General features: G+C 39.3%; 1 protein-coding gene across 4 annotated transcripts; it reads left to right on the top strand.

Annotated features, from left to right (window-relative positions):
• BACH1 (BTB domain and CNC homolog 1) lies at positions 1–27,797 on the top strand. Of its 4 annotated transcripts, none has more exons than XM_082278308.1 (5): positions 1–117; positions 11,795–12,092; positions 14,916–16,307; positions 18,074–18,280; positions 24,443–27,797. In XM_082278308.1, exons 2-5 carry the CDS (start codon positions 11,853–11,855, stop codon positions 24,902–24,904), a joined length of 2,301 nt encoding a protein of 766 aa, XP_082134434.1. In that variant the 5' UTR covers positions 1–117; positions 11,795–11,852; the 3' UTR covers positions 24,905–27,797. The 4 variants fall into 4 exon arrangements, with proteins under 4 accessions (XP_082134434.1, XP_082134437.1, XP_082134435.1 ...); XM_082278311.1 differs by having other exon boundaries at positions 43–151; XM_082278309.1 differs by having other exon boundaries at positions 117–184.

Raw genomic sequence — 27,797 nt, 5'->3', positions numbered from 1 at the left:
GCAGCCGGAGCCGGGAGCGGCCGGGCCCGGGCGGCGCGCACGGGGTGAGAAGGGACGGGGTGAGGCGGCGGCGCCGCTGCTGCCGCCGCCCTCCGGCCCACGGCGGCGGGCACCGAGGTAAAGCCGAGCCTCACCGGCCGCCGGCGGGAGTGTGAGCGTGCCCGGTGAACGGTTGGCGGCGGGGGTACGGAGGCAGGACCCTTCGGGCGGAGGGCGCGGCGAGGCGGGGCTCACGGCGAGGCAGGGGTCGCGGCGCGTACACAGGGGTGGTGTCTGGGATGCGGCCTTTTTCACCCCGCAGCGCGCATTCCTTGACGCGGCCCGGCCCGTGCAGGGTCGGGGGTCCCGCCCGCGGGGGCGCCGGGGCGGTGGCGGAGGCCCCCGTCAGCGCCGGCACCGGCGGCGGCTTTCCCTCGGCAGTGCCGTGCTGCGGGCATTGCCCCCCTTCCGCCGAGACCGCTGCTTACTCACTGTCTCGCCCCCGGTTTGCTCGGGTGCCCTTGTGCCCCGCTGACACAGGCGTGACTGTCCCACCTCGCGTTCCCCGGTTCTGTGCGAAAGGGCCAGCTCAGCCCCGCTGGGAAGCCGGCGGGAACCCCGCTCTGCCGGGATGAGACTTGAAGCTGGTATGTTTCCCTTTGGGGGGAGCCGGGGAAGGTCTGTCTTAGACTGTAAACAACGAAATACAAATCCTGTCCGTCCTGTTCTGTGTGGTGAGATCCTTGGCATGTTTTGGGGCATGGTGAAAATTTAGTAATCACAAAAGAACAGATACCCAGTTTAGCATGACAGTAATCGCAAAATCATCTACAACTCAGTTCTCCAAATGCTTATTGAATTTAAAAAGATGAGAGAAAGTGTTCTAGCAGTGAAGATAACTGTAGGTAGAGTAAATTTTGACAGACACATTAATTTGAGGCACTTGAGGAAGGCAGTTTCTCTGTGTGAAAAACATCTGGCTGCAGTAATGGAATAATTGCAATCCAGAAGCACTGTAAATTAAGGTGATGTGGCACTCAGAATGCTATAGCATATAGAATCAGTTCTTTAATCTGGCGTAAGTCACACAGCAAAGAAAAGGAAGGACTATAGTCTTGTCAACACGATGAGTCTGAATTAAACTGTCTAAGGTAAACCACGAAATACGATTTGTAATATGAGTTTAACTTTAAAGGTTACTTAAATAGCATAATTACTCTTGGATGCCCTAACAATTGTGAGTAAGCCTTTGTGTACATTAGCAAACAGTAAGGCCCGAAATAGGTGGATTTGCAGAGAAAGACAGTTGTCACTGAAAACTGAATACCCACTGTGTTTTTCAGAAGGTCTTCCTTTGACCTGGCTTAGTAAATCTGAAAAAAAGCTAAATTCCTTAGTATTTGAAATTCTTGAGAACTTCTAGAGTGTGTTTTCCAACTTACTCTAAAAAAGAACCTACTCTTGTTGGCTGGTGCATCTTGTGAAGTGAACAAAAGCATACTAAGTGGGGTGTTAGAGAAGTTTGCTTCACTAGCACACTCCTGATTTTAAACAAAATGCTAAAGTGGAGCTTTTAACTTTCATTAGCTGTATCTTTGAGTTGATAAGCTAAAATGTGGAAGATCTTAGTGTGTTAAATGTTGAAATTTTTTAACAGGTTCTAAAATTCTTATGCAAAAGATATTTTGAGCACTAATAAATTTGTTATGGTAAAAATGGTCTAGTATTAAAACCCATACCCTTTACCTGATCATTTGAATCAGGTGGGCACTCTTGTTAGGTGTAGAATAGACAGGTCTTTGCACATGAGTTCTCTAAGTCCTGACTAACTCTGCCCTGTGGTTTAGGGAAACATAACTCAACAAGCCTCCTTGTCATGTCATCCCCACCTTGCAAGTTTGATAATCAAAGTGTTCCTATAAACACTTTATGGGTTTTCTTTTAATCATAGTCCTGTCTCCCTCCCTGCACTGGGTATGCTGGTGTGGGGGCAGGGAAGAGTGGTGGGTCAGTCAGAGGGTTCACATTTGTGTCTGAATGCTGGCATTTTAATTGTCCTGTAGAATTCAACCTCTGAAAGTTTCATGGGGGAGGTTTTGGGAGTAGGAACTGTGGTATTCATAATGTGAATGCTGTTTATATGTAGTCCTTAGTTAAACCAGAGGAAGCGCGTTAGTTGGTGCAAGTGTGGGTAGGAGCAAAACCTTGAGTGAGCCAAAATTAGATGCTGAACCAATCATTAAGTTGTGTAGATTCAGCCTAGTGTGACCACAGTGGGGATAATGTGTGAGGACCCACCTGCAGCCTTCCTTGCGCCCACCTCTAGTTCAGAGGTAAGCAATCTGGAGAGGGGACTAAAAGTAATGGAAAGGCTTACTTTGCTGTATCGAATCATAGGGTGCATCACAAGTCACTCTGTTTCCAGCAGTATGCAGTGTTTTTCAGTTAAGGCCCTCTTAAGGGTAGAAGAAAGTTTTGTTCTTGTTAAGTATGAAGGGAAAGTGTAGTATTTTGTATAAATGTGAGTTAGAAGGTCAGAATAAGGCTCAACTGACCGAACAGGTACTGAAACTTTAAAAAGGGGAAAGTGCTGTGAAGGGTAAATTGACTTTAGAAGCATTGGTGAAATACAAATAAATTGAGTTTAATCATTAAACATACATGGGAGAGGTGTAACCTAGGATATCAGTAACTCAATGTCTTTAAATGAGAGCCTGTGTCTTAAAGAATATTCAGTTAATCTTTAGAGTTGTGTTGAGATATTTTGTTTGTGAATGACTTTATTTGAGCTGTCAACATAATGGTTGTAGGTGTTTGGATTCCAATCTTGGCACATTGACAAGTACTTTGATAAGTAAATATATGGCACTTGCTCTTCCTCCTCATGCTATTTCTAAGGTCATCAAATCACAGAATCCTAGAGTGGTTTGGATTGGAAGGGACCTTAAAGATCATCCAGATCCCACCCACTGCCATGGGCAGGGACACCTTCCACTAGACCAGGTTGATCCAAGCCCCATCCAGCCTGGCTTTGAACACTTCCAGGGATAGGACAGCCACAGCTCTGGGCAACCTGTACCAGGGCCTCACCACCCTCACAGGGAAGAATTTTTCTAATAGCTAAGCCTGTCCTCTGCCAATTTGAAGCCATTCCCCCTTGTCCTGTCCCTCCAGGCCCTTGTCCAAAGTCCCTCTCCAGCTCTCTTGCAGCTCCTTTAGGCACTGGCAGGGGCTCTAAGGTCTCCCTGGAGCCTTCTCTTCTCCAGGATGAACACCCCCAACTCTCCCAGCCTGTCTCCAGAGCAGGGGGCTCCAACCCTCAGAGCATCTTTGTGTTCTTCTCTGGACTCATTCCAGAAGATCCATGTCCTTGTGATGTTGTGGTCCCCAGAGTTGGAGATCAGCACTTTATTTGGTACCATCCCAAAAATGTTTATTTACAGGTCAGCTAGTAAGATCACTTCTTTTGACATCATATGTCAGATAGGAAATCGTCTTCAGTTTCAGGATGGGAAAACTGAGACAGCTTGATGTGATTTGGTGGAGACCTTTGTTAGTGCTGCTATCTGAAGCCTGGTCTAATGCATTTTTTAATTTAGTTTATTTTTACATAGATATTGTTAGTTCTGATAAACCTGTGCTGTTCGGTTTTCACAGAAATGTTTCTGAAGTTCTTTCTGATTTATGTCTAAAATATTTGCAGATTTCTTTCAGTTTCACATACTGTGAAGAACAGTTGTGGACTCAAATCCAAGTTAAACAGATAATACCAGAAATGAGATTCTAAATATAATTTCCAACAAGTATTTTCTTTGACTTGGCAGTATAGCTGCTTCACTGTTCTTTCAGGTTGTTTCTTGTGTCCTTCTAAGTTAAAGTACATTAAATGGTTAATTTAGTATTTATCATAAATGTTTTGACATATATACATGTAAATGGATTGTGATAGTCATTCAGCCAAGTTATTCATGTGGTTTGTTTAACTGTAGCAGTGAGTAGAATATGTAGCTCTAAGTACAAAGGTGTTTGTCCTTTTAGCAAAGGCAGGCATTGACAGTAGATTTTAGTTGTGCATGCTTTACTTAGCCTGAGTATTTTATTATCTAACCTAGTTCTTATTTAAGAAAAATATAAAACCAGTTTTTACTTCTGTTTCTGGGGTGTTGTGTTTGTGGTTATTTTTGTTGTTGTTAGGTGCGTTGAGGTTTGGTTTTTTTAAGATCTTTAGAAAGTCTGTGCATTGTTGTCTTTCCAGAGTAATTCTCTTTGAATACCAGCACAACTGAAGGGCTGTAAGTGATGGAATTTTTCAGGGAAGTCTCTGAAATCCCTTCAGACCTATTTCATTTTTTAGCAGTGAAACAAACCAAATCCCACAACATGATTTTTATCCCTGATCCAAAAATTAAACAATTAGTGTAATCTAAAATAATGGTAAACTGCAGAGTAATTTGGGGTTTTTTTTGGCTTTGATATGGACTTTGTGTCACCCTCTGAGGGAAACTTTTCAAACTTCTGTTCTGTGGAAAATTTCTATGGTTACATGGTATCAATCTCTTTTTTCCTTTTAAAATCATGGCTTCTGGAGGCTTGTGACTACTAACGTTCTCAGTAATCCCCCATGCTCTCCTTCCCATGTCCCAAGTTCTCATATAGTTTGCGAATACTGAGAAAAAAGTGTGTATTCAGTCTTAAAACCTGGAAAACAAATTAAGACTCTTAGCAGAGACTTAAGACTTGCCAGACTTCCCATGATTCTTTTTTATACTCACTTGTGACTTGACAAGAGTCCAAATGCAGTGTTAAGAATTATGCTACAAAAATACAAACTAGTAATTTTTAAAATTTTCATTTATGTAATTTTGAAGAATATCATCCAGGTGTTGGACTAATAAAAAATACAGTTTAGAATTATGACTCTGCTAATAACTGAAGATTGAATGTACTTTTTTCTAATGGAAAAAGCATTGTTCTTCGGCAGCAAAGCTTGCTTTTTTATCACTTTTTTCTTTTGCAGTCTTTTTCAAGATGAAGCAATGAACATGCACACTAAAATGCTTGTTCATTCTTTGTCAGCATAATGTGAATCAGCAGCTATTAACCACCATAGGCATTCATCTGTAATATAACTATTTCCTTAAAAGGAGAGATAGCTGGGGGCAAGGACAGAGAGAGAAAACTGTAGGAAAAAAGCCTTTGCAGTGTGTTTTGAATGAGCTGTGTCTTATCTAAACTGTCTTGTTTTAGCAGTGGTAGATGATAGTTGTCCCTTTGGACTTCACATCTGTGGATGGCAGAAATTTTTTATAGGCTAAAGTAAATGTAAATGTCAAACCTAAGAGAACTGATGGAGATGACTGACCTGTTAGAACTTACTCAACAGATCAGCATAATAGTCAGGAGTAGCACCAAGAGTTTGTTTTCTCCAGGCTATATTTTTGAGAGTCTACAATTTTATTTTTTCCAACTGTTGAGAATTTGAAGTGTTCCAAGAATACAGGTATGTTAGAAGCATGGTGCTAACTGAACAGACCCTTATTGTGTGCTAGATGATAAATTAATCTTGCTAGTTTTATGATTTTGGTGATCACAAGTGAATTTACGTGTGAGTGCCCAAGTTCAAGCTGCTTAGAGAGCAGTGTCAAGGTGTGTCCTGCCTGGGTTCTGCAGCTACCAAGGGGAGTTTTGCTCTGTCCTCTCTTATTTCAGAACTCCACCAGTGTACAAGTGACACTGTGATTGCTAGAGAGGATTGATAGCCAGAGTGGTATTGCTGGATGCTTGTTCAATAAGGAAAGATTAAGGAACAGGGTTTTGTTTACATTTTTAGCAATTCAAGTAACTTTTAGGTGGATCATGTACAAGAATTATATGGTAGGTGCAGATCAGAAAAAAGCCAAACACGTGTAGACTGCGTTGATTTGGATGGTAGGGCTGCATAGTTTATATCTGAGTCTAGAAGTAAAAGGTTAGCTCTTCTTTATGGGAATATCTGAATTGGATTTATTCACCGATGGAAAATAAGAGGCTTTTTGCTCTTTAAAAGAAAGCACTGAGCTCATAGGATTGTTAACTCCTGTAGCTCAAGTGTTTTTGCTTGGCTCTTGCTAGAACTGTGGCTTAGTGGAGCTTAAAACAGAAGGACCACAGGTCAATTTTTGCTAGTCTATTGCCCCAGTTCCTCTTAGGTGTGTTACGATGGATGGTAACAAGGTAGATTCCTGTGTTTTATTTGGCACTGAGTCTTTGAGACATTTGTTAGTTTTGGACCCTAGACTGGATTGAATCTGGGTGCCTTTGGATGAGTCCTTTCTTCTTCCATGTTCAGCTGGTGATAAGGAAATTCCTGGTCACAGAGGCACAGTGAGGTCCTGCTGGACAAGAGTAGCTGCTCTGAAAGGCTTACTGGAGGGCCTGGTCCTCAGCTCCTGTCCAGGAGGAGAGGGAGAGCATCAAATGATTTATGTATCAAAACCTTCTCCATTCTACTCTGCTCTTCAGTCTGTTTTTTCCTGGATTTGAAAAACCTGTAGTTTGGAGGGGGGAAAAGGATTTGGAAGACAAACTTTGATATGTGGGGATGAATGCTGCCTCTGGATTTGGTGTTCCAGTTGTATCTTGGTGACCATTAGATACTGGAATTTCATTGTCCAGGTCCTTGGATTTAGCACCAAGAGTTAAGATTGTAAAATGTTATCAGCTATGTTTTTCCTGAAAATACAAGTCTTCAAAGTAGTAAAGGTATGGCCGTCATTGATTTCCATGGGTTTTTGTGCTCTGATTTAATATTTTTAATGACACTTGAAACATTCAGACTCAGAATGTTCAAAAAGCATTTTGGTAAACATGTACACAAATGTGTGTGCTTTTGTCAGCTTCCGTGACAACCTGGTGCTTTTTAGCTTCCTTCAACTCTTATGGACACGTTTGTCCACAGAGGTTGAGCGCACTTTTCGTGTGCTGGTGCTGAGCTTGGGTGAAAGTTTGTCTACCTTGTGTGAGATTTTTGTGTGGATGAGGAATACATCACACTATTGAGAGTTCTACTCTGGAACTCTGTTCCTGCTCTTGTACTCTACCTGCACTGGGCATATTCTTCAACAGTATTACCTGTTTTACTACTGTTTTTCTTCTGTAGCTTAGCAACAACAGTTCCTTATGGCTTTACCTGGTTTCAGCCATCATGATTCTCATCTTTGGAATACTTCTTTTTTTTAGGTATCAGTGGGGAGACTTTATGGTTTACCTGAGGATATGCACCAAGTGACTCTTTAAAGCAGAGATTGTGGTGGGAGGAAGTAAAGGATTTTATATCTACCTTTATTCTCCAGTCAGCTAGTAAAGAGCAGTAATTGTTACCAGTTGTAAGCCATCAGATGAGCAAACCTGCAGCCTAATTTTAAACTACCTCACACTCACTATACCTCACAATTAGCTTCCTGTAATAATGTAATGAATGACTTTGAATGCATGAGAAAAATGAGCCTTGGATGAGATATGGATTTTACAATGAGTCCTGATAGGCATCTTGCTTTGGTCTCTATACTGTGTACTTAAACATGTAATTTTTTTTTTAATGTGGTTGCAGTACTGATTTTCATTAAGATAGGTATTTATATGTTTTTTGGAAATAAATATGTATATGTATAGTCATTTGGATGTAAAGATGTCTAAATTTACTGAAGATATGGTAATTTTGCAGGTTGCTGTTGGGCACAGTTTTCATAATTGTATGGTAGTAAGGAGAAAAAAATGGAGTTACTTTTCTTTGATAAGGCAGAATAAAGTTTTATAGCTGGTACTTAGGAGGAAATGCTTTTGTCGTTATGCAAAAAATTGTTTATCTCAAGATCACTGATAAAGAATGAAAACTTCATAGTCGCAGGCTTGGTTGTGTTCTTAAAGCAGAACTTGATTGATTGTGCTTCAAGTGTTCACGTAGGTTTTATACTAGCATGTGTGTATGCTTATGTTCACTTCTTCTTTTAATTTTCAGTCTCAAGAGTATGAGGTTACTAGGTGTGCAGGGTTTCAGGTGAGAGGAATTTGAGGAATGCTCACAGTACTAGTTTTCTTCCACTAACTGAGGGTTTGTAGTAAGTGAGCTTTCACGTTGTTATTTCTTTCACCCTTCCAACCTGAATTGTAAAACTATTTTAAGTTTTGGAAGATCTTTCTGGATTCTCCATATTTTTGATGGTAATGTCTGTAACAAATATCTTAAAGAATATTCCTGCATGTTTTTTTTTCTTAGTATCTTTTGCGTTCAGTCACATGGTTGTTGGCACCTCGTTTGTGAGCAGTGATTTCGACATACAGTCATCTGCTGACTCGTGGAATACTTTTCTGAGTTATCTGTGCTTACTTTCAGTTTTCCTTGCTTGAAGGTTACTTTAAAAATACAAATAGCATGATAGGAGTTTTAGGCTGCTTTCCAAGGATATGATTTGTTATTGTTGTTTGTAGTGTCACTTTTCCCTTTTAATACCTGGTTGCTGATGTTAATAATGTTTCTGAGAGTGGAAAAAAACCCCCTGATAAATAATATTTGTAGAAAATTAAATTATGTAAAATGGACAGAAAAGACTAGAAGGCCTATTCTTGTGACAGTTGCAGCACAAACTTGTAAGTTTTATAAAACTTCTTTAAAAAGCATCATTGAATTGTTTTCTCTGCTTCATACCTTTTCCCCTTTTTGTCCACCATTCATAAATAAAACTAATTTTAAGAATTGTGTGCTCTAGAAGAACAGTTACAGTAGAAGAGAAATTAAACAGTTTGCAGAAGAGATGTACTTTTTCTCTTTGCTATGACAGTAAGCGTTCTTGTTGTGGATGTGTGTATAACAAATCTAGTTACAGAGAAATTATGTTGTACTCACACTGCTGTGGAAAATTGGTTGGCTGTTGTGACAGGTACTATCATAAATGTGGTACTGTGCTTTTATTACACAACTGGAAAACAGAATTTAGACCTTCACAAGTGTGACTTCTGTTAGTTCTTAAGTGTAACAGCTTTTTACAGTGGTTACATTTTCTCTTTCCCATTTGATGCTTTTGTTTTCACCAGCATTTTCAGTTTTCTGGTGCTTTACCTTTGGATTTCTTTTTATTGTATTTGATAGTACCTAGATTTTACAAAGACTGAGAGGAATTTAGTGTAGGGGCGGCGTTTTTTTGGTTTTGTGGGGTTTTTTTAAAGGTTCTCTTAAAGCACGAAATGCTTATAAAAAAAAACCTGTCATCCTGTTTAAATATAGCAAGGGCATAACTTGGCTGATGAAGTTCTCACAGTTAGGAAGCACAACATTCTGTCAGAGTAAAGTGTTAAATTGAGTTATGCTCAAACTAAGAATTTAATTCACTTCTCAAGAAACAGAAGGTAGTATTTCAATGTTGAAAGCTGTTTTATTTTTTTTGGCAGCTGCAACATTGGGAGCTTGCTCTCAATACTTCAAGTAGTCCGCATGCTGTTTTGAAAGCATGATGTGGCCTCACAGAGATAAGTGAGAAGGAGCGTTAACTCTTCTCTGCATTCATGTCTGTATCTATAAAAGTAGAAATAAACTAGTGTTCGTTTTAGCCTTCTGTGCTATGGAAGTGTAATGAACTGATCTGTACATTGGAGTTGATTATTTTATCAGGAAAAACCCAAAAGCAGCATATATGATACCGTGTGTTGTCTATCTGAGGGTTCTTTCTTCAAAGAAGATAGAAAAAAGAGCACTGTAAGGCTTGTCTTAAAACCCTCATGAGTTTTGTCTTAAGTGTTCACCCAGAATATGTCCTCACCTATAATACTTCCTTGTGCTTCCCCACCGCTGTGGATTCAGTCTTCAGTTTTTCCATGTTGTCCTCTGTTCCTTTTTGGTGTTTTGGGGTTTTTTTACCTTGTAACAAATACAGAGTTATACTTTATTAAACTCTGTGTGTTGTAAGATATGAGCAATATAAGTTAGGCTATAGAGCAATCCAGTTAGGAATATATAATTTATATTGCACTGGTTGCTTCTCTTAAGCTCTTATAATAAAAATAGAATTTCATGAATAGCAATTCCATGAGGAATTTTTTTGTTCCCATGTAAATTCATTGGAAATTAAATATTTCCTAAGTTAATGAATCTATAGTCTCATTATTAGGTATGTGAAAACATTTGAACTGTTTCCTTCCAAAAATAGGCCCTTTAGAGTTAATAGTGCATGGTATATAGCACTTTTCTTTACCACTTCTTAGAGGGGAAGACTCACGTTTGTGGAACTTTTGGGATTTTCCCCTCAAAACTTTTACTTTCACCATACATTTGTACATTTTGTTGGTGAAGTTAAGCATACAGTGTTCCATAAGGGAGTGGGACGGGCAGGTAATGCTGATGTGCTCTGCACTTTACTGGGGTCCAGACTGGTATTGTGCTGCTGTTGCCACTGGAAATGGGGATCTTTTTCTTCCCTCTTTCTATTCAAAAGTTCACTCAAAATGCCTGTGTGCTATGCAGATAGCTTGAGCAGTGAGTAACCAGGAGCACAGCTGGCAGCGTGGTTGCTTTTTCCACAGTGTGTTTAAATATGGCCATGCCCTCTGCCCTCCCCATGTTGTGAAAGTTTCCCCACATCTGAAACCTGAGGCTTTGCACTGGCTACAGTTTTGTTATTGTTGGGAGCTGGCAGATGGTAACCACCTCTGTTGAGCAATAGAACGATGAGGTAGTCCCATGTCAGCTGAAGTGAGTCTCCACAGCTGTGCTCAGTTACAGGAATTCTGGGGTAACTAGTCAAGTGTAATCTGAATGCTTGGTTTGTTACCATATTTTCTTTGCAGGATAGTTCCAAATCTGACTTAAGTGGTTTCTTGATTAAGCAAGGGCACTTCTTAGTAATCTCTTTTCTTCCTTTTAATTGGAAGAAGGGCTCAATTGAAAGTGAAATACAGTGTAAAGATCAGACTTGGAAATACTTTGAAACTTTGCACTCTACCAGAGCTGCCTTCTCCCTAGCCCATCCTTTTTTTTTGCAAATTTAGGAATCTTCAGAACTGTTTGATATGAGTTACATATTTCAAGGTTTTAAATATTGTATAACTTTTACTGTTGTTAATTATCCAAAGAATACTGTCATTTGAGAACTTTGTCAGAAAATAGATAGTATTCCATTGCTGGGTGATCTGAATCATAATGATCCATTGGGAAAGCAAACTTGTAACAAGTATGACAAATCAAATAGTCATGAACAGAAAAAGGGGGGGGAAAAGGTTGCACTAAGGTGGAAGAGAATTCAAATTGAAAAACAAAACACCAACCTACTAGAGAGAAAATCAGGGTATTTTACCAATGCCTGATTCAGTTAGCACACAAAATACTTTTGAAAGAAGACAGAACATATATATTTTAGTCTGCACTAGGTGAATCAGTAAACAGAAGTAGTTCCCATAGTATTTCGGTGAATTTTAGTTTAATGCATCTGTTTTATTTCTCTTCACATTTTCATAGTGTTGGAGTTAGACTATACCAATTACTAAGATTGAAAGCTTAGATAATTTCTAGATGTTACAGTAAATTTATGACTCTGAATCACTTGCTGAGGAAAGAACTGTTCTTTATTGCTGAAGTCATTTTTTGGTCTGTGAGACTACAAAAGCAGTGTTAAGATGTACATATCAAGGTCTGGGTACTTTAAATGGTCACAAGCATGTTTTTATTTGAAGTACCAATTTGAAGAATTAGACCAGGGCAGTGCATGTTTGACATGCTCATGTTTCAGTACCAATAGGTTCCTGTTGGACATGACTTTCAGGTGTACAACTTGTTTCTTTGCTCCCCCAGCTCTGAAGCACAGAAGCATGCTTTCCACTGAGCCTTACACTACCACCTGTGATACAGAATGTCTCTAAGTGAGAACAACAGTGTGGTGTTTGCCTATGAATCGTCAGTGCACAGTACCAATGTACTCCTCAGCCTAGATGATCAGCGAAAGCAAGATATCCTTTGTGATGTTACAATTTTAGTGGAAGATCAGCGATTTCGGGCTCACAAAGCTGTGCTTGCAGCTTGCAGCAGTTACTTCCTTTCAAGAATTGTGGGCCAGGTGGACGCTGATCTTATCATCACTTTACCGGAAGAGGTGAGTGTCACTCCCTTCTGCATTTTACCTGCCAGTGCTTCTAATCTGCTTTGTTCAATTCTCTTTTATGGTAGGTTGGGGTTTAACTGATGAGTTAAAGTAGGGCGTTTAAGGGCTGAAGGGAAGGAATTTCCAAGTTGTAAAGCTGCTGTTGGTTGAGGTAAAGGCTAGACAGATCAGAGTGTTTATCACAGGCTGCAAATAAGTGAGTGCTGTCATGGGAAATATATAGGGGAGATCTTTTCAATTAAATATATATTTTTAAATTATGCACCTATTTTAAAGAATATTTTTGTCAAAAACAGGTCTTCAATGGTAAAGAGATACTGCACATCTAGTTCTTTTATATGACAAGAACATTTTTCAAGTAATAAATAAAGCTTAAAATGGTAATACCTTTGAATTAGTTTCATTAAGATTTGGGTTTGTATGAGTAATACAACTGTGCATATTTTCCTTGCTGCTTACTGTTATTTACAATTTCCTTTGGCTCCGTTTTCAATCCTTTTTAGACACTAATCATTAGCAGCTTGAGGTTTTTTTTACTGTATTTTATTACTGTTAGGACTGAGAAAATGTATTGCAATCACTTGTTTTCTTTTTATACCCCTAAAATACATATTCTTAGCTTTCATTTAAAGGCATTCAGTGGGAACGAGCCAGAACCTGACATGTATTGGAAAAAAAATATATCATTACATATCTGGAGCATCCAATACATTTAATTATACTAGTTAGTATTTAGTTAAGTTATAAGAGGTATGAGGCATGAATCCATTAAATAAACCAGAGTTGGAAGGAACCAGAGTTTGTACAGAAAATGGAAGAACATAATGGTGGTATTTACTACAAGGTAGACTTAAGAGGACACAATGTATTTAAGTATTACTGATGTAAGAACTGAATCTGCTGAAGCAACTAGCAAAAATGCTGACAGTGAATCTTATCTTCTAATTATTTGATCTGATCACTTACCTGGTAAAAGCATTTTACGACAGCAACTTGAGCTTCTCTTCTGGGAAATGCTGAAGATTTTGAAACAAGTCAGTTTGTGTAGCTGCATATCTAAGATTAGAGACAAACACTGATGACATGGTTTGATGTGTGATTTTTTTTTTTTTTTAAACCTTTTTAATCATCCAAAATACTTGAAGTGTAAATTGAAAGACACCAGCCCACAATCTGGGATACCAAAAATATTTTTTAAATTGAAGTACTTCATATATATCATATTGTAGAGATTCTCATCTTGGTGTAGGGTTTGTTGTTTTTTCTGCCACTGTTTTTATTCTTTGACTTTCATCCCAAATAAAAATAAAATAAATGACTACTACAAGAGTTGCTTTTCTAGGTCAGTCAGACTAAGCGTCTAGGGCTCTCTTTTGTTTGAGCATAGCTAGCTAGAAATGGGTAAGAGAAAGTGAAAGAGGTAGAGTGTTTGTCCCCTCTTGATCCTTGTAGTTTTCACAGTCCTTCTCCCTTAAATAGAAGGATGGTAGAGTTTTAAAATACCGTTATATTTTTTTCTTTCAGTGTCATTTATGAATGCTACTTGTTTGTAAATCCACTTTAATGTTTTGTTAACTACACTAACTCTGAAGACTTCTTAACATCTTATGGATAAACTGTCTTTTACATTCTACTTCCCCGCATTATAAAGGATGACTTAATGCGGTGGTGTAATCATTAGTCTCTCCAGAGCATATTTCAAATGCTATTTTAAGAAATCTTTAGGTAGGTCGTAAGAGTTTACCAACAGTTTTGAAGAATGGTCTCTGTGCAAATCTCATCAACTTCCTTTCCTGTGTTGTGATCTTTAAAAAGAATGCACCAAGCAACTACTAAAAAACCAAAGTAAACAAACCCTTAGCTGATTCTTAAATTGAATTGCATGAATAGTTTATTATTTTGCTGGCAGAGGGATTCAGTGTAGTTAATGCATTGATACAGTGCTTTATTTAGCATAAAATACTGTTCATTTTAGTAAAGGCAGGAAGCAGAGTGTGGACTTGAGTTTGAGTACTAATAGTGGACATACTGCTTTATTCTTCATTTGCCAAGAAAAGGCTAAAGAAAGTGTCATGTAGTTGGTAATATGGGGATCTGTTCGTGCCTTTCTACTTGATTCCCTAGACACTTTTTCATGTGTAGAAGATCTTGTGCAGTTTCTAATGATACAGTTTTGATTTATCTCTGGGTTCCATGAGAGGCAACTGTTTTGAAGACATACATATTCAGTTAAAATTACTTACTCTAAAGGGGCTTTAAACTGAGCATTCTGTTTGGTGTACAGCTTCTGGGTGCATTTCTTCTGATCTATGGGAGGAAGAAGGGAGTAGGTGGCTATAGTAGTAAGCAAGCTTATGTGGTCAAACTCCATTTTTTCAAGCATTTTTTACATCAATGGTGCATAAGACTAAGTGATTAATGCTAATTGCTCTTCAAAAAGTACAATTAAATACCAGCAGCATACTCTAGAGTAATTAGTATACAACTTGCTTTGAGAGATATCTTTGTGAGGATGGAATCCCGTTACTGGTTTTCAGCATACAGCAATATTTTTCGCTTTTAGTACTGCATTGCCAGAACATTTTATTAGGAGTTTGATCACAGTAAAGAAAACTGTCACAAAAAATGTAGGATAAAATTCTATCAGAAGAATTGTTTCAGAATGAGTTTGACCAGGTTTTCGCTATAGAACAAATCTGCTGCTTTTGTCCTGTACTCTGTCCTGCTGGCAGGACAGGTGAATTTGTGTGTTTCTCTACATAAACCCAAGTTGACTGTACTAATGGTTGGTTTGCTTGTTTGTTTTTGTAATAGGTAACACTTAAAGGATTTAGTCCTTTGCTTCAGTTTGCATATACAGCAAAACTTGTTTTAAATAAAGACAATGTGTCCGAAGTTTGCAAATGTGCAGAATTTTTGGGAGTACGCAACATTGAAGAGTCCTGCTTTCAGTTTCTCAAATTCAGATTTTTGGACTTTAAATTGGATCAGCAGGAATGTCCTCGGAAGAAATGTTGCACACAGCATTGTCAGAAAACAAACCCTAAAACTGGCAATGCGGATGATGGAGACCTAGAAATAAATGATGAAGTAGAAGCACTTCTAGAAAAGGAATATAGTCAAATTCCTGACACAAAGCCCTGTAAAGATGAAGAAAATGCTAAATCATCGCCTGCTCTCCAAGATAATGCCAATCAAAACTGCGATCCTGTACATTTAGAAAGGGGTAGTATTTCCAGCTTATCTTCCCAATGCCCAAAGTATAGAAAATTCCAGAAGGCTTTTGGAAATGACAAAGTTCATACTTCAGAGTCCAATTCCAGTATTAAAGACATTCAGGTACCACCATTTGCAGCTTCTCTTGAGAAGGAAATACCTGATAATGATGGCATACAAAAAGCTCAAGAGTGTGTGCCTATGCAGCTGGTCTCAAACTGTGAAGAGACTCAGGTAGAAATGGAAGAAGGGGAAGAAAGCATTCAGAAAAAAGAAGAGTCGAAGAGAGATTCTGTAGCTCCGAGTGTGTCATGTCCTGTGGAGAAAATGGATCTTGCTGCTTTCCCCCAAAACTCTGCTGCACCTCATGGACTCAATTCTGTGTCTATTTTACATAGTTGTGAGCAATATGGTAACTTGAATTTCAATAGTATGCAAAACAACATGGTCTTAGCTGGAAAAACTGTATCAGGTACTGGAGGTGGAAATGACAAAACTGAAAGCCAAGGTAACCCATCTTCAAAGGTGGATTTGTGCATTAGGGAAGCCACTAACATCACCTCAGCTGGAGATCGAAGCAGTGTGGAGAGAGAGATAGCAGAACAGCTAGCACAGGGGTTCTGGAGTGATATTCACAGCACAGATGCCTGTCAAATACATTTACCACCTGCAGTTTCTAAAGAGTACTTGGAGCCGGTGTATTCAGGGAAAAAATCAGAGTGTCCGTGGCTGGGGATCAGGATCAGTGAAAGCCCTGAACCTGGCTCTCAGCGAACTTTTACAACACTGAATTCCGTCAACTGCCCCTTTATAAGCAACCTTAGTACTGAAGGATGCTCCAACACCTCTGAAATAAGCAGTGGAGATTGTGTTCAGGGTCAGCAACAAGAACCGTGTCCCTATAACTATGTGATAAGTTTGGGAGAGGATTCGGAGACTGACACCGAGGGAGACAGTGAATCCTGTTCAGCAAGAGAGCAAGAATGTGAGGTAAGAACATGCTGATGTATCCTTTGCTTCCTGGTCTCTTAAGGCCATCTTAAAAAATCTAACTGAGTCTTGCGTGTTTTGTTGTTTTGGGGGTTTATTTTCTGTGGCTGCTTGTTTTAAAAAGTCTGGAACTGAAACTTTAAATAACCATTCAGAGGTTTATATGGAAGGTCACTGTTAATTCAGGGAGACTGAATTGAAGTATAAAAGCATTTTTGGTCAGATGTTGAAGTGTTAGACGCTTACATATTAGATCTTTTAAGATTTTGTCTGGACCAACTTTATCAGAAAAGGTTGTGAGTGTTAAATCAAGGCATGAAGGTTCTTTCTTAGATTTTTTTTTTTCTTTTATCTGCTTCAGTTAGCTTTAAGAAAACTCTAAACTCCTTGGAACTTTTGTTTAATAGAAACTTAAAAATTTTCTTGTTTTTATTCTGAGCTGTGGGGTGAAGGTGGGAGAGAAATGATGCTTCAGATTTAATGTGAAGTGCAAATTAAGTTTTCAAGCTGGTTTCAGTAGCTGTGTATTTAAGACTTTAACAATATCACCTTCTCCAACACTAAGGTTATTTTTGTTTCTCCAACTTCAGTAATTATTTGACACTTCCTTTCTTTGGTAGTGGTTTAGGCAGATACCATACAAGTGTAGTCTAATCCTAAAAGATTTTGTGATACACCTGGAACAATTTCTGTCTCAGTTCTTAAAATCATAGAATTGCAGTTGTAACTCTGCATGATGGATCATTCAATGTTACAAAAATTCAGTTATTCTTACAGCGCTAGGGTTTTTTTCTTTTCAAGATGCAGGGCCTTACTGAGACTGAACATAAGTGGAACAGGCCATCAATACAAAAAGCTGGAATGCCAAACAAAAGGCCGGGATTGGTTAAATACATTCCTCACATTTGTGACAGAGAAGTAGATGTTATCATTGCTGAGGACAGTACTCTGATTTTTTTATTATTATTTTTTGCCTGTTTGTCACCAGTAGTTGCCAATCAGAGAAAAGATGTCTCTATGTTCTTTTTAACCTAAATTCAGATCTTTAACCACAGCAAGGTAACATATTCTGCTACTTAATATACTCAAATGTAAGGATTAAAATAAAGTATCTTTAGTTGGATACTCAAAAAACATGGTGATTATTTTATAAAGGTAAATATGTTTTTCAGTATTAACCAATACTTCGTGATCTCAAATGCTTTTGTAGCTCAGGTATACAACAGTAGCAAGAGCCTGGTCCCCTCTTTTCTCCAAAACGAAGAAATACAAGACAAATATTGTAACTTCTGTATTTTAAGGAATTGCCTGTTTCAGATGAACTTTTCCTGCAGGAAAAAAAAAGCATAGGTGTAAAAATGTATGCAGGATGCAGTCTTAATTGCAGCTTTGGGAGAACTTCAGACTGTGTTAATGAGTCTTGACACATGTTTTGTGCCTCACCGAACTGTAACTTACTTTCTTGGAGTATATCACCTGAATATTTTCCGCATGCACGAGTAGCTTTCATCCTACTCTGAATATGGTTGTGAGGGTCTAATGTAAATATGCAAATACTCTATTGCACCTGTGCTTGAACCTCCTGTAGTTGAAACCCCCTGGATTTTATCCCATCATCTGATGGCTATGTTAGTTTTCTCTTGTCTCTGAGATGTAGGAAGAAGGATGGGTTGTATGGTAAAGAATCGTTAAAATGGAAACTTGACTTGTTGGTGTTTGTGCATATCAGTTCCACCTTGGATTTACAACTGTATCTCACATTCTAGGTAAAACTGCCCTTTAATGCACAAAGGATTATCTCACTTTCCAGAAATGACTTCCAGTCATTTCTGAAAATGCATAAATTAACTCCTGAACAATTGGACTGTATTCATGATATCCGAAGACGAAGTAAAAATAGAATTGCAGCACAGCGATGTCGCAAGAGAAAACTTGACTGCATACAAAATCTTGAATCTGAAATTGAAAAACTGGTATGTATAAATATTCATTGCTGTTGTAATGTCTTTCTCTAAACATCTTGACTGGCTATCTGGCAGTAGTTTGAGACTGAGGTGATTTACTACTTTTTTCACTCAAGCTTAGAAAACTTTATCAGTATTGTATAACTTCTTGATAGCAGTTCTAGATTTTTCTGAGCCTTGCTCTAAGTACACATACCTTTCCTTCAGTGGACTTGTTTCCATTCAAATAAAACATGCATCACAGCATAATTTTTGGTGAATGATGTTTCTGAAACCCATAAGCTTTGAATTGAATTGTACAGAATGATTCCCAGACTGTTATCATACACTGTTTTCTGCCTCTTCCCCTTTCCTGCTTTGAGATTTTGTTCTTCAGCTCATGGTATTGCTTATGACCAAGTTTGCAGTTACGCAACTGTTAGTTGTGTAAGTACTGTTCTTGGAATGTGTCAACATGGGCTGGCAAACTGTTTCCTGAGTCTTGAGTGTTAAAAGTGAGACCCTTGCAGAAAGGCGGAACATACAGAAGAACTTGGGAAGTTGCTTGCCTTTTTAGCAGTTGCATCAAGATTGTAGCTGAGGAATTAATGCATCCAGATTGCTCTGCAGCCATCTGTTAATATATTTTCTCCTCCTTAAGAAGGCAATAAAAAGATAAATATGTAACTTATAGAAATGTAGGAAATCTGAGGTTAGGATTATTCAAAAATAGCAATGGCAAGGATGTAATTGAGTGACTTTTCAGAAAAACAAGTCTTTGTTTGACACTCTCATCTCAGTTTCATAGTCAGTCATACCATGTGCATGAAATAGTTCAGTCGTTTAGGACTACTGTACTCTTATTCTTGTTTGTGGAGCATTTTAGGCTTGGTGTACCTGAATTTGGTATCTGCATCAGCTGGAACATAGCAGTCATGTTCCACTTTTTTTACTTCAAAGTGCAAAAGGAAAATAAAATTAGAGCCAAGTGCCATGAACTGGAAACTTATTTTCCTGTGATCATCATCTTTCACTGCATCTACTCCTGCTTCTGCAATGAGGAGGTAGGCTTTGAAGGAGGGCTTGCAGTGCTATACAGCTCTGATGAGCTGACAGAGCAGGTTGTGCTCAATGAAGAAGGTGCCCTTTGAGGGAGGGTAATCAGGTGATTGTATTAATAATATCCTTACTGAAGAGAGAAGTTGCATTTCTGCCATTTCAGAACTTTTTGCCTGGTTTTGTCATCATGTTGTCATTTCTCTTATGTAACTGTCAATATTTTGCAATACTTGGGCAGGGAATTAAAGGCTGATCTGCAAGATTAGACATGTGGTTGTTTAAGAGACTAATAATTATAATATCCTTTCTTCTGTGGACCTGTGCTGGAACAGACTGAAGGTCTGCTGTTTGACAGGTAACACTTGGCAAGATCTAGATAATGAGTGTTGAGTCTTGAGACTTGTGAGATGAGGTCTGTGTTATATGAATCATCTGCTAGGCACACACATGTTCCAGTCGCATATTTTTTTTCAACTGTGCTGATAAATTTCTTCAGAAATTCCTGAAAAGACCCTTGTTTGGAGCTGTTGAGCATGTCTGACAGCCAGAGATCATCAAATTTGTGTAAGTTGTACACAAATATAGAAACATTAAGATCTGTCTAGGCATGATTTCCAGGTGGGTGGAAGAAGAAAGATGTCTGTGAAGGGCTGTGTGTGGTACCTCCAGGTTGCTTCATGCATGATGGTTCCTGCCTTGTTCCTGTTACTCTGGGTCAGTTGTGTCTCAGACCTGTAAGTTGTTGATCTTCTCATGGTATCATCTGTAACGTGGTTTTGAGAGGGAATAGAATGGTGTAGCGATAGTTGGACAACTCTTGACAAGTAGATAATACTCTGTACTACCTGTCAGGTGATACTTTTTGGTGGAATTTCTCATCCAGGTTTCCAGTATGTGCAGCATGTTGTCTTGTATTAGTTTCTATTTGGTGTTGCTTCAATTTTTTTCTCTCTCAGAAGATACTTGTGGTGTGTTTCTTGGAAAAGTCCTATATTTGGAACAGGCTCACCCCTGCCTGACTAGAGGCTGGAAACTGACAGCTGGCAAATAGCTTTGCAGACAAGGACCTTGGGGTCTGGGCAGACAGCAGGCTGAGCATGGGTCAGCAACATGTCCAGGCTGAAAAAAAGGCCATCAGTGTCCTGGACAGTGTTAACAGGAGCACAGCCAGTTGTTGGAGGGCAGTGGTTGTTACCCAATTTTGGCACATGTAACACTGAATCTTTTGCTGAGTTTTTACCTCTCCCAGTTCCAGGAGCACATTGATAGACAGGAGGAAGATTGGATGAAGGCCATTGGGATGGTCAGGCCTGAAGTACTTCTGTGGTGACAGGCAGAAGAAACAGGGCTTCTACCTGGAAAAGGGATGGGGAAACCTAATGGCTACCTGCCCATATCTGTGGGGCAGTCCTTGAGGTTATATAGCCCTTGGTAGTGGAAGATCTTCAACTTCCTGGGGGGAGTACTTGACAGCAAGAGAACAAGAGACATTGTCATTACAAGGAGGGATTTCATCTGAGTGTAAGGAAACTTTGTCTTCTAGTGGGGACAGGCAGGCAGTGGAGCAGTTCATCCAAAAAGGCTGTGCATGCCCTGTCTTTGAGGGGTTTGTGGCATGACTGAGCAAAGCCCTGAGTAGCCTGATCTTACCTGATTTCTGACTTTGTATTGAGCAGGAGGTCAGACTACAGACCTGCTGAGGTACCTCCCCTCCCAAGTGATTCTGTAAAATTGGAAATATTATGTTAAGTTCTACTTCTGTTAAAGAAAGATACTGTTCAGTGCTGAATCTGTTACCCGAGAGAGTTAACCTTTGATCATATCTCTTGATCTTCGGTACTGATAAAGTAATATTTTTACCCCCACATATAGCCTTTGCTTATTGACCTTTTGGGCGAATCTGGGTGTTCTTGTTGGTCACTAATGTTCTGGATTTGAGAATACACAAGGGCTACTTAGAGATGCTGACTTATTAGAAACAGCTCTTTCAGAGAACAAGGAATGTGTATATTCACATTCCTTGTACTTTCTCCTGTACAATGGAATCACTGTGCCTGAGCAGGAAGGTGGAACCAGGTGACCCACTGTGGTCCCTTCCAACCCGACCCATCCTGTGATTCTCACTTCGAAACTTTTAAAATGAGAGTACTTGTGTGGGGGAGCAGAGTAGAGGACAACTGGTCTCAAGAAGCACTACTTTGCGGAAGATTCTGTAGCTGAGGAGGAGGATGTGTCCGTGATCCAAGAAAAATGTAATTGAGATCTTGTTATATATATTATAGCAGGGTGAGGTGTGTGAACTAAGTACATTCATTACCAGAAGATTCTAAAGAGCTCTCAGTTTATTATGACCTCAAAACTAACTGACATTACTTTGTAGTATTAGTATAATGCTGCTAAAATAAAATAATAATATTTAAATGTATTAACCTGTCAACAACTTCAGAAGGGGGGGTGAGGAATTTACACTGGAGTAACTATTTCTGAATGTTCATTTTTGTTTTAAACAGCAGTCCAGATAATTTCATCAGTCCACAATACACACCTGAGTGTCTCTACATACACAAAAGGTACTTAAAGTGATTTTAGATTTGGTGATTTGCCTAACAGAATGGAAAAGGTTATTCTGATAAGTATTGAAAAACACCTGGATAACAATGCAGGCATCAGTAACAGCCAGCAAGGCTTCATGAGGGGAAAGTCCTGCTTGTCAAACCTGATTTCCTTGTATAACAGAGTAACCCACCCAGCTCGTCTAGGAAAGCCAGTATGTGTACTCCTCTTGGACTTCACCAAAGCTTTTGACAGGCTCTCCCAGGATCCTTCTGAGCACAGCTGGATAAACACATCACGTGGAGGGCTCATGGGTCAGCAACAAATGGCGACAGTGCCTGGGGTGACATCAGGCTGGCACTGGCCCCCGGTGGGGTTCTGCAGGGCTCCATCCTTGGCCCTGCGCTCCTCACCGTCTTCATTAAAAACCTGGGCACAGGACTCAATGGAACGCTCCATAAGTTTGCCAATGACACTAAACTGGGAGGAGTTGTCAACTCCCTCGAGGGCAGAGAGGCCCTGCAGAGAGACCTGGACAAATTGGAGTCTTGGACAATCATCAACCGTGTGAAGTTTAACAGGGGCAAGTTCCAGATCCTGCACTGGGATGGGGCAACCCTGGCTGTGTGTATGGACTGGGGAATGAGAGGCTGGAGAGCAGCTGTAGAAAAGGACCTGGGGTTCCTGGTCCATGGCCAGTTGAACATGAGTCAGCAGTGCCCTGGCAGCCAGGAGGGACATCCATGTCGTGGGGGGCATCAGGCACAGCATCGCCAGCTGAGCAAGGGAGGGGATTGTCCTGCTCTGCTCTGCACTGGGGCAGCCTCATCTTGAATATTCTGTGCGGTTTCAGACACCATGATTTAAAAATGACATTAAGCCATTGGAGAGCATCCAAAGAAGGGTCATGAGGATGGGGAAGCGTCTGAAGGGGAAGCCGTATGAGGGGTGACTGTGGGCATTTGGTCTGTTCAGCCTGGAGTAAAGGAAACTGAGGGGAGACCTCACTGAGGTCTTCAACATCCTCAGGAGGGGCAGGTGCCTATTTCTTCTCTCTGTGGTCAGTGACAGGACTTGAGGAAACAGCATAAAGTCGAGTCATGGGAGGTTTAGGTTGGATATTAGGAAAAGCCTCTTCCCCCAGAGAGTGGTTGGACGCTAGAACAGGCTCCCCAGAGCAGTGGTCACAGCCCTGACAGAGCTCAAGAAGCGTTTGGACAATGTTCTCAGGCACAGGGTGTGACTCTTGAGGTGTCCTGTGCAGGCCCAGGAGATGGACTCAGTGACCCTGATGAGTCCTTTCCAGTGTGACATATTTTATGATTAACAGCTGCTCCCAGTATGCTGACAAGTAGAAATCCATTCGCAAAGTCCTCTTTCTACTAATTTTAGACAAAAAGAACTGGCAACAACTGCTCTTCTTGCCAAATCCTGCCTAAACATAATCAGTTCTTCAAAAAAGAAGTTGTAGAGGTGCAAGTATGTATGAGGTTTCTCTGCAGAAGGGGATGTGAGGAGGAGTGAAAATAATAAAACTTTCCAGGAGTGAATTGACATAACAGTAGTTGTAACAACGGTCCCTGTGATTGAAACTTGAAAACTATTTGAAGCTTTGTGTGTCTTCAAAACTGTATCCTCTTTTAATTGGTTACAGAATTTAAAATGTATGTGTTGCAACATGTTTGGGTTCTTTGTCCTTTTCATTCAACTTCTTCATGATGGTCTTGCTTGTTCCCTGTCCTTCTTTGCCATTTCCTCATTTTTCTTTATTCAAAAAGTTGCTGGTTTCCATGATTAGACTTCTCAGTTATCAGTGTCTTTTGATCTTCAGCCAGTTGTATCAGAAGCCTCAGAAAAATTCACAATTTGAAGCAAAAAAAAAAAAAAAAGCTTGATTTAATAAAGGCTATATTTCTCTATGTGATGTTCATTAGTGAGTTGCCATCCTGTTTGTTGCCATGTGCTTGGACAATCCTGCTACAGTGTCTCTAGGTTGTCAGTTCTTCTGCACATCTTCTTTATTTACCTTTCTTAGATTTTCTATCTAATTTAGAAACTATACTTAACTCCATTGTTTGTCCTACAGTGGACTTGGCACTTCTTGCAAATGGAAGTTATTTTTACCTAGCGGAATAGTATCAAGAATTAAAATGTGATGTTCGATTTTCAGCATTTCAGCTTTAAAATACAGATCTCTGCGAAGACTGCTTAATGTTTTGTTGACTCATTGATAATAGTTTGTGTGTTACCCTGTAGAACTAGTGTTTCAGGAATATTTACAGTAAGTGCAACTATGTTCCATTTGTTCAATAACTACAAATTACTCCTTTGCCAGCATGAGTTTGGAAAAAGCTGTATATCTGAAAAACCATATCAAATAGCTGAGTTGATGATGCTTCCAGAGAGATTAGGATTGGCCTTTTGATACATTTGATTGTGTTGCTGTGTGCTTTCTTCATGCCAAATTACTTCTGTTTCAGCAGACCAGAGTATTTAAAGTCCTGTTTTAGCTTTGATAGGAGCTGAAACCATAGTTTTTAAGTTAAAATATAGACTAAAATACTGTTTTTGTTTTTGCAGCAAAATGAGAAAGAAAACTTGCTGAAGGAAAGAAACCACATTTTATCAACTCTGGGTGAGACAAAGCAGAATCTGACTGGACTTTGCCAGCAGGTGTGTAAGGAAGCAGCCTTGAGTCAAGAGCAAATACAAATACTTGCAAAATATTCTTCTTCAGATTGCCCACTCTCATTTTTGTTCCCGAAAAGAGAACAAACAGCTGCATCTGATAGTGAGCTTGTGTTACCAGCATCTGTGGAATCAGCAAATGGTCTTTCAAGTGTAACACCTACAGCTGAGCAGAGTTCCTGTTATCAGTGTGTCAAAAGCGTGTGTGAGGCCACATATGATCAAGTACAAGAATTGCATCCAGTTTCTGCCAGAACATTGGAGCAAACGTCGCTCGTGGAGCAGTGCGGACAGAGCAGTGGCATCACAGACTTCTGCCAGCAAATGACTGACAAATGCACTACAGATGAGTGAATCTCTCCTTCCCATTGCCAGCCTCTCAAACATTGCAGCTAGAAGTGGGATTGAGCATTATTGGAAAGTAACTTACTAAGTGAGAGAAAAGATAGAAGTTTAATCTTTTGAAACTACATTGACAATTACGTGGTCACCGTTATTACTTGGCAACCTTTGGGTTTGCTCTGTGTAGTTCCAGAACATAATTTGTATGTATCATCCTTGGAGCTTTTTCTGTGTGGTGATGCCAAGGAGGGTTCAGGAAAGCTGTTGGAAAGTATAAACTCCATGCACAGGTGCTTATTTGTGAGGAAGTTTTGTTCATGTATAGAGCAGCCTGTACTCTGATTTATGCCGCAGTACTTAATGCCACTCTGCATTTTAAGGAAAGCCTCCTGACAGTTGTTTATACATAATGACTTCTATACCTGGATTTCTTCTAAGACTTCTTTTTTCCTGGTAGACAAACCTTAAGAAGCAAATATAGCTCTGTAAATGTTCATTTTGTAGATGGGCTAAATAACATGACAGGATGAGGAGATTCTGGCAAGTGCACTCTGGAATAGCTCCTTGCTTCCTGCTGTTCCCCTCCCTGTCCCAGAGAAGACTTTTACTGAATTAAAGTAGTAGGCTACTACTAGTAGTAGCAGAATTGATTAGTAGTATGCTTTTATTAAATAAGGGCTTTTGTCTTGTCTCTCTAGTACAGAATTAAAAGAACTGGAGCAGCAGAGGTGCTGCCACATACTGCTCTCTTCTCTAAATTTAGTAGGAGGAATAACAACATACTGTGGAAGGCAGACATCTGAAACTGGTGCAGTTCTTGGATGAGTGTGCATTGGATCCTCTGGTATCTGAATCCCATGGGCTTATTAAAACTCACTGCTGTATTGTGACTTACTGTCCTAGCACCTTCAAGCTTGCTGCTTGTTTGTGGCAAGTTGGAATGAAAGTATTGTGAAAGTCTAAGGACAGAATTTTTTTTTTTTTTAAGGTATTCAGGCACCACATTTTTTTTTTTCAGTGCCTAACTGCCTAAAGTAAGTTACGAGTATATTTGTTTTCTGATGACTGGGACCAGTAAAGTTCTATTTCAGAATCTTAGTCTTCGGGATACTTTATGGCTAAACCTGTAGTACATTTTCAATGGCTTGTGCTATTAGCATAGATACATAAAAAGTTTATTGAAGAAATGAGCTGGAGATATTTCCTTTATTACTTTGCAAAGGAGAAATTCAGCTACTGAAAATAATCCCCATTTTCTAGATTTTTACATAGCAGTGGATGCATATTGTATACCAATGATGCTTTGTTATTTAGATGTTATTCTCACACCAGAATTAAGTATCAAACCTCACCACAGAAAACTTCGGGTTTGCTGGTTTACAAAACATGAAGAATCTTGTACAAGCCAGTGGAATTCTTCATTTCCTACCTCAGAATGTATATTAGCTTTTTGTGTCTTTGTGTGCATGTACAGTAGGCAGCAACTAAGCAAAGGCCCTTGTAAATATTGCTTTGCAGTTTTATCTTGCAGTGAGACAAAACTTGTTCTTGGCAAGGCTCTTTTTTTTTTTTCCTCTCCCCACCATCCATAGGTAACTTAGCATTAATAAATACAGTAAGCCACATATTGAAAACAAAAATTTAAAAATTGACAGATTTCAACAGGACTTCTCATAACCAGCATGTAATACAAATGACTACACTACCTCACCTCTATGGGATTGAAAGTTGATTCAAATCTCTAGTGAATCCTTGGATTTTCATCATATATCATTACTTTTTTAAGGGAAAAAATATGCTGATGGAGCATAGCTTGTATAAATCACAATGCTTGCAGTAATTGAAATACAGAAATAAAGACTACATGGCAGACATCATGATAATTGAATTGAACTTCTTTTAAATTACTATCATTATGTTGATCCTGTATAGGTATTACTTTATGAAGCTCTCCGGGCTTTTTCTCCAGTTTCTGTAGATTCCTGGTTAATTTAATCCTGTCTCCCTCCCAGGCTGCCACCCTGAGCAGCATTTTGCTCTTATGTCTCCATTTTATTTAAAAAGCAAACCAACAAGAAACAATCAAAAACAAAATTGAAAGCCCCAAACCTCTACTGTTCCTAACTACCATCACTTTAAAAGCTGGTGATATTCTGAAATGACGTGGACAGTGGCATTAAAGCATTGTCCTAATAGTGCACATACTTGGAAATGGAATTCCTTGGGTTAAATCCTCGTTGTAATGAGGTAGACATCTTTGTAGGGAATGGCTGTCTGGGAGCTTTTCCAGTGACCCAAAGCCCTGACACACTTGGCTGCAGATGTTGGAAAACAAGGTCAGTGATGACCAAGTGTGAGGTTGGAATATCCCTAAAAAGTTGTGCTCCACTGCTGCAGTCTGGGCATCAGCCACAACCTGAATTCCACGTAGCTGATGGTGGAGGGATTCCAGGGTGGGAATCATGGCAGTTATTGACCTATGATAAAAGTAATCATGTTTTTAAACCTGATATGAACTTGATGAAGTTTGAGGGTAGGTTTTTGCCTGACCAGCTGCATCTAAATAATTTTTTAAATATTTATTTAATACCATAGACCTACAAGTTGCATGTTGACTTCTGTAGCCTATATCATCAACTTGCAAATGTTAAGAATGAATGACAATTTTATGATACAGAATTCTCAGGAAAATGTTTTTGGAGTTTGGTTTTATTTTTTTTCTTCCAGTAAAGAAATACTCGATTTTGAAATTGTAAAATACTTTGTTAAAGCATGTTTTAAAATACTTTGGACAGACTATCCTAAAGCCATAAGGGTATGATGGCACACAGATTGTAAAATAAACAGATAATTACAACAGTTGATTTTGTATTTTTCATAATTCAGTATTTTCTAAGACTACAAT

Source organism: Coloeus monedula (assembly GCF_965178545.1).
Source record: "Coloeus monedula genome assembly, chromosome: 3".
Classification (NCBI taxonomy): domain Eukaryota; kingdom Metazoa; phylum Chordata; class Aves; order Passeriformes; family Corvidae; genus Coloeus; species Coloeus monedula.
The sequence above is the reverse complement of the archived record's forward strand: the minus strand, read 5'-3'. Positions and strand labels throughout refer to the sequence as shown.